The sequence below is a fragment of the Dipodomys ordii genome, unplaced genomic scaffold (assembly GCF_000151885.1).
Source record: "Dipodomys ordii isolate 6190 unplaced genomic scaffold, Dord_2.0 Scaffold69, whole genome shotgun sequence".
Classification (NCBI taxonomy): Eukaryota; Metazoa; Chordata; class Mammalia; order Rodentia; family Heteromyidae; genus Dipodomys; species Dipodomys ordii.
In genome coordinates this window covers 2318219-2325275 of record NW_012267285.1, presented here as the reverse complement: position 1 = coordinate 2325275, position 7057 = coordinate 2318219, and the positions used below count along the sequence as shown (strand labels likewise).

General features: G+C 57.6%; 2 protein-coding genes across 2 annotated transcripts in view; both read right to left on the bottom strand.

The window, feature by feature from the left end:
• Positions 1-311: 311 nt before the first annotated feature.
• On the bottom strand, positions 312-3357 carry Nrip2 (nuclear receptor interacting protein 2). The gene is made up of 3 exons (XM_013023608.1): positions 3163-3357; positions 888-1046; positions 312-320 (listed from the first exon to the last, which is right to left on the bottom strand). The coding sequence occupies exons 1-3, from the start codon at positions 3355-3357 to the stop codon at positions 312-314; spliced, it is 363 nt and encodes a 120-aa protein (XP_012879062.1).
• A 3069-nt stretch (positions 3358-6426) lies between these two features.
• The window catches only part of LOC105991050 (fibroin heavy chain), a 13017-nt gene continuing 12386 nt past the window's right edge, over positions 6427-7057 (bottom strand). The window contains exon 5 of the mRNA XM_013023607.1: positions 6427-7052. Coding sequence (XP_012879061.1) covers positions 6427-7052 — 626 coding nt within the window. The remainder of the gene's footprint in view (positions 7053-7057) is intronic.

The following is a 7057-nucleotide window of genomic DNA, read 5'->3' as shown; positions in this document are numbered from 1 at the left end:
GCTTTCTCCAAGGTGACTGATGAGACTCAGTCAGCCTCAGTCCCAGCCACTCAGGGGGGAGCTGGTGGGGAGCTGGGGGGGAGCTGGGGGGGGACTGTGAGACTCTTCACTTAACCACCAAGAAGAAACAGCCACTCGTGGAGCCGTGGTGGAACTGACTCAGGTGGAATCAGCCTTGAGCAAGAGACTCAGAGACAGCGCCAGGCCCTGAATGCAAGCCCCGGGACTGCACACACACGCACACTCACACTCACACACACACACAAATGGGGTCGCCTGTGAACGCCTGAGAAGATCGTTCCCCATTCCCTTTACCCATGCTGTTGGGTTGGGGGGTGTAGTTTCTCTGTGCTGGAACAGCCCAGTGCCCACGGGGACCCGTGGGTGGCGCTCAGGAAGCGTGGGCTCCAGCCCCTTGGGAAGGGCGAGCTGCGGAGTGCATTTCACACGTGCACACACCTTCCAGAGGCGTGGAGCGCAGAGACGGTGCATGTGTGTAACACGGCAAGGTACATGCATGTTGTGTGATACTTTTTTTTTTTGGTGCCAGTCCTGGGGCTTGAACTCAGGGCCTGCGCGCTGTCCCTGAGCTTCTTTGGCTCAAGGCTGGCGCTCTACCACTTGAGCCACAGCGCCACTTGCGGCTTTTTCTGTGTCTGTGGTGCTGAGGAATGGAACCCAGGGCTTCAGGCGTGCCAGGCGAGTGCTCCCGGGCAGGGGGTTGTGGAGCGATGGGCAGTTGAGACAGGGAGGAAAGTGCCCAGTCCCCAGCTCTGGTCCAGGTCAGGGAGGAGCCCCCCCCCCGCCCCCAGGACCCCGGGCCAGCAGGTGGGGTGCGCCGGCTCAGGCAGGCCCCTCCATGAACGGCGTGTCCGGAGGCCTCTCACCGTGCAGCTCACCAGCTGAGCGGGCGTCTCGGTCCCGCCAGGCTTCTTGCTGGCCTCTTGGCCCTGGGTCTCGGTCATGGCCCGCCCCGGAGGGGATGCCCCCGGAAGCCCGCTCTGGAGTCCCTCTACCAGACGTCTCTGAAGCACACAGTGTGGCTGCTGCCTCGAAAAATGGGGTGGGGGGGAGCCGTGAATGCAGGAGGGCGTCCCTGCCCCCAGCCCCCAGGCCTGGGCCTCAGCAGCTGCCAGCCAGAGGTGCAGAGCAGAGTGACAAACTCCCCCCCACACACACACCAGGCTCAGATCACACCCTCGGTCAAGCATGGTGGCTCTCGCCTGTCATCTCAGCTACTCAGGAGGCTGAGGTCTGAGGATCAAAGTGTGAGGCCAGCCCAGGCAGGAAAGTCTTTAATGAACCATCAAAAAGCCGAAAGTAGAGGTAGCTGAGTTCAAACCCCAGTACTTTGGAAGAGGGGTGGGGGGAGAGGGGGAGAGAGAATGGGCCTGGGCGCTGTCCTTGAGCTTTTTTTGTTCAAGGCGGGTGCTCTACCCCTTGAGCCACAGCACCACTTCCGGCTTTCTGGTGGTTTATTGGAGATCAGATCCACAGACTTTCCTGCCCAAGCTGGCTTTGAACCACAATCCTCAGCTCTCAGCCTCCTGAGTAGCTGGGATGTCAGGTGTGAGCCCTTGGCACCCCTCTGGAGCCCAGACTTTTGTTTTTGTTTTTGGGTCCCGTAGTGGGGCCTGAACTCTGGGCCTGGGCGCTGTCCCTCAGCTCTTCAGTTCAAGGCTAGCGCTCTACCACTTGAGCCACAGCACCACTTCTGACTTTTTTCTTTTTGCTTATGTGGTGCTGAGGAATCGAACCCAGGGCCTCAGGCATGCAAGGCAAGCGCTCTACCACTGAGTCACCTTCCCAGCCCTGGAGCCCACTGGCTGCCTGTATTTTCTTCCTCCCTGCTTCTGTTTCTCTGTCCCCCCCCCCCTTGCTCACCTCACTCCCTTCAAGGCAGGGTCTTGTTTCGCTTGTGTTTATTTTAGGTGTGATTGATGCAGCGCTGGCCTGCTCTGGGATACACACACACACACACACACACTCACACTCAAACACACACACACAAACACACTCACACACACACTCACACACACACACTCACACTCAAACACACACACACAAACACACACACACACTCACACACACACTCACACACACACACAGGCCTCTCCTGCTGGGAGCCTTGATTCCTTTCTATGCCCTTGGCCTTGCTCCCAGAAACAAGCTGCCAGCTGTGGGCACAGGGCCGTGAACTCTGGGCCAGCGGGGAGGGAGGACGGGCCTGCGTCCCCACCTCCTTCCTTCTTTCCCACGGTGGCTGCACCCTCCGGGTGGAAGTGGTCTGTCTGCGGTGTCTCAAAGCCGGGTATCTGAGACAGGGGTGTCGCGGGGGTGCCCAGGAGGACAGACACAAAGCCCAGAGCAGCTCTTCAAAAGACTGCAGCTAAGCCAGGCGCCGGTGCGCACGCCTGCCATCCCAGCGACTCGGGAGGCTGAGATCCGCCGAGGATCGAGGTTCAAAGTCAGCCCTGGGTAGGAAAGTCCGTGAGACTCTGATCTCCCATGAACCACCAGAAAACCAGAAGTGGTGCTGTGGCTCAAGTGGTAGAGCGCCAGCCTTGAGCTGAAGAACTGAGGGACAGCGCCCACGCCCTGAATTCAAGATCCACAATTGGAGAGCTCAAGGCCCTGAGTTCAAGCCCCAGTACCAACACACAGAAAGAAAGAGGAAGGAAGGAAGGAAGGAAGGAAGGAAAGAAGGAAGGGGGGAGAGGAAGGAGGGGGGAGGGAGACAAAAGCAACTTGCCTGAGACTCAGATTAGGTGGCAAGCAAGGTAGCCCCCAAAATCTCAGGACAGTCCCCCAACTGATGCAGAGGCCTTAGGGGGCCCCAGTCTCTGACCCCTGACCCCCTCCCACCCCGCATGGTGCAGCAGGGGGCTGGAAGGAATGGAACTTTCCATGCGGGAGGGGCGTGGGCCGAGGGCCGCTTTGCTGTGGAAAGCCACCATTTGAGGCCCGGCAAGAGCACAAGTCTCCATCTTCACAGTGGCCCGTCCTCCGCCCCCCCCGCACCCCACTTCCTGGCCTCCAGTGATGGTCCTCAAGCTTCCTGGGTCTCCTGCACCCCGTTCTGTGCTCAGATAAGCCTCAGGGTGTCAGAGGAATGCTGGCGTGACCCCCGAGGGCTCAGGGCGGGGTGGGGTGCAGCCTCACCAGGTCTTTGGAGGTGCCCATCCTTCGGAGGGGGTCCAGGGGGAGGAAGTCGGCCGAGTCCTTGTGCAGGAAGCGCGTGGCTTGCTTGACGCGCCGCTGCTGGAGCAGCTGCCCGGGGTCCCCCGTCCCGGGGGGCTCCCGTCCCGGGGGGCCCGCGCCTCCGTCGCCCCCCTGGGCCTCCCGCCAGGCGTTCATGCCCTCCGGGTGGGGCGGGCCGGGGGCCTTGGACAGGACGGGGGACGGTCCTCACCACCACAGCCTCCGATCCCTGTCCCCAGACTGTCCCTGGCTCGCCTCCGGGCGGGAGGCGGAGGAAAGTTCCAGAGATGGCAGTGGAAGAGGGGGGGCCAGCCCTGGGGTCAGAGAAGGCGGGCCCTGCGGGCCTTTGGCCGCCAGCTATCTTATAACCGATTCTGGGGTGCTGGGTGCGGCGGGGGCGGGTGTGATGGTCAATGGCACCAGGCAGGAATCCGAAGAGCGCACCTCTGTGGGGGGCTGACGTGGGGGACCACCCGTCTGCTCCACGCTCAAGTGTCCCCTCTGTAGGCAAGTCTTGGGGTGCCAGCCAGTTTCGGGGTTCATCGGGACACAGGGTCAGCATGAGGGGGTCCTAACACCCCCCCCGCTGTCTTCCCCACTGCCCACCAGAGGCCTGGCCTCGCTTCTGCCCGCTCCCTGTCCTCTGTCTTCTCCCAGACTGCGAGGAAAAAGGAGAATGTTCTAGTAATATGGACCGCTGAGATCTTGGAGGAATCAAACCCAGGGCTTCAAGTACGCTAAGCAAGCACTCCACCGCGGAGCCACCTTCCCAGCCCTCTGTCCGTCATTTTGACTTAGGATAAAGGATCCAAAACAGCAGGTCTGGTGGCTCACACCTGTCATCCCAGCTACTCGGGAGGCTGAGATCTGAGGATCGCAGTTCAAAGCCAGCCTGGGTGGGAAAGTCCATGAGACTCTCTATCCCCAACAAACCACCAGAAAACCAGAAGTGGGGCTGTGGCTCAAATGGTAGGGCACCAGCCTTGAAGAAAAGAGCTCAGAGATAGCATCCAGGCACACACTTTGAAAACAACGCTTATTCAATGTCAGTTATGTTATTGCCTGTGGATAAAGTTTGGGATCCGATGGATTAAAATAGAATACATTGCATAATTAATTCCGCTTGCCTCTTTTTGCTCTTGGTTACGTGGCAACATTTTTATTTTCATTTTTTTTAATGAAGTGCTTAGGGTGGAATTCAGGGCCGCCAACAGCCCCAACGACAGTCAGTTGTGGGGCTTGAACTCCCGGCCTGGGCGCTGTCCCTGAGCTCTTCAGCTCAAGGCTACGCTCTAACACTTTGAGCCCCAACTCCACTTCTGGTTTTCTGGTGGTTCATTGGAGATCAGAGTCTCACGAACTTTCCTACCCGGGCTGGCTTTGAACTGCGATCCTCAGATCTCAGCCTCCTGAGTAGCTAGGGTGACAGGCGGGAGCCACCAGCACCTGGCACCAAAGATTAATTTCATATATGGCCAAATTCTATTTCAGTTCGGCAGTACCAATTTAAACAGATTCCAGGGCTTATTCCTCTGACTTGCTATGATGGATCCCATCACCTCTCAGCGTGGTGAGAAAGGTATTTTTTCTGTGCTGTTGGGATTTGAACTCAGGACTTCACACCTGCCAGGCAGGTGCTTTACCATCTTTAGCCATGCCTCCAGTGGCATTGTTTTATTGGTTATTTTCAAGGTCGTGACTTATTTCTGGGCTTGCCTGGACTGCGATCTGCCTGTTTGTGCTTCTCTGTATCCCCGGGTACATGCCAACCCAAGCAGCCATTGGTCCAAATAGGGTTAGGGGCAGGGGGGTGGAGAGGGAGATGGGTTGAACTTTTATGCCAGGGCTGGCCTTGAACTCTTGATCTCCACTTCCCCACGAGCCAGGATGAGAAGCTTGAGCCACCCAGTCCTGCCAGAAAGTTCTTTATACCTCTTCTAAATCTGAGTGACTTTGTTTCTCTGCTGGCAGGCTGGGGGGAGGGGATGGATGAGAACATCTCTCCACTTAGAAGGAAATTCCCAGGCTGGTCTTCACACTGAGCTATTCAGGGCTGAACCAAGGGCTCCCCCCTCCTCTCCCCCACTCCTTTCTCCCTCTCCCCCCCACCGGCAGCAGCAAGCTGAGGGTTAACAGAGCCAGCAGTTGGTTCTATTTCCAGCCATCATCTCCCCTGGGCCTGTCAGATCTGCCCAAGACATGAAAGACCTTGTTTGCACAATTCTCCTGTCCAGAATGCTCAGACACCCGTGCTAAGGTTGAATTTTTGTTTGTTTTTTTGGGTCCGGTTATGGGTCCTAAACTCTGGGCCTGGGCGCTGTCCCTCAGCTCTTCAGCTCAAGGCTAGCGCTCTACCACTTGAGCCACAGCGCCACTTCCAGCTTTTTTCTTTTTGCTTATGTGGTGCTGAGGAATGGAACCCAGGGCCTCAGGCATGCAAGGCACGCGCTCTACCACTGAGCCACCTTCCCAGCCCCTAAGGTTGAATTTTTGATATTTGGGACTCCAGTGTGATTGTATTTGTGAGAGAGGAGCATGGGATGGTCAGGTGATTTGTTACACACATTAAACTCACACGTCTGTGGCCAAGAATTCTAATTCTGGGGCTGGGCAGGTGGCTCCGTGGTAGAGTGCTCGCCTAGCATGCATGAAGCCCTGGGTTCCATTCCTCAGCACCACATAGATGGAAAAAAACAGAAGTGGCACTGTGGCTCAAGTGGTAGAGCACCAGCCTTGAGAAAAATTTTTAAAAAAAAGCTCAGGGACCGCGCCCAGGTCCTGAGTTCAAGCCCCAGGACCGGTAAGGAAAACAACAACAATAAAAAATATGAAGGAACATGTAATATATTTCTCTTTCTTGGTATGCCTTATCTAGAATTGATTCTTTTTCTAAACAATACTAGGGTTTGAACTCAGGTCCTCGAGCAAAACCTCCAGCCTCTTTTCCTGCACACCTCTCCCTCCCCCGCCATTTCCTCATCCCTGGGCCCCCTCACCCCTTCCTGCCCCCCCTGCTTTCTTCCACCCAGCCTCAGCACCCCCCCCACCTTCCCCGGAGTGCACCAAGAAAGACGCAGAACAATAAAGTTGTGGTAGCGTCTCCAAGAGTTAGGGCTACAGAGGTGGTTGGAGGCTGGGAGGCCCACCAAGGCTGCTCGCCTGAAGCTCGGGCTCTTCAGCCCCACGGGGGCCCGGGGTGGAGGATCCTGTGGAAGGAGCCTTGGTTCAGGGCTCTGGAGCCTGGGGGCTGGGTGGACGCAGTACTCTGCTCTCATTGGAGGCTCCAGCACCTTCCCAGGCTTCAGTATCATTTGAGGTTCCGGTAGAGATTTCAGTATCATCTGAGGCTCCAGTACTGTCCCAGGCTCCAGCGCCATCCAAGGCTTCAGTGCTATCCGAGGCTCTGGCGCCATCACCCAAGGCTCCAGCACCATCTGAGACTCCAGCGCCATCCTCCAAGGCTCCAGCCTCATCTGAGGCTCCAGTGCCATCATCCAAGGCTCCAGTGGCATACGAGGCTCCAGAACCATCACCCAAGGCTCCAGCGCCACCTGAGGCTCCAGAGCCATCATCCAAGGCTCCAGTGCCATACGAGGCTCCAGAGCCATCATCCAAGGCTCCAGCGCCACCTGAGGCTCCAGAGGCATCATCCAAGGCTCCAGCGCCATACGAGGCTCCGGAGCCATCATCCAAGGCTCCAGTGCCATACGAGGCTCCAGAGTCATCATCCAAGGCTCCAGCGCCACCTGAGGCTCCAGAGGCATCATCCAAGGCTCCAGTTCCATACGAGGCTCCAGAGCCATCATCCAAGGCTCCAGCGCCATACGAGGCTCCAGAGGCATCATCCAAGGCTCCA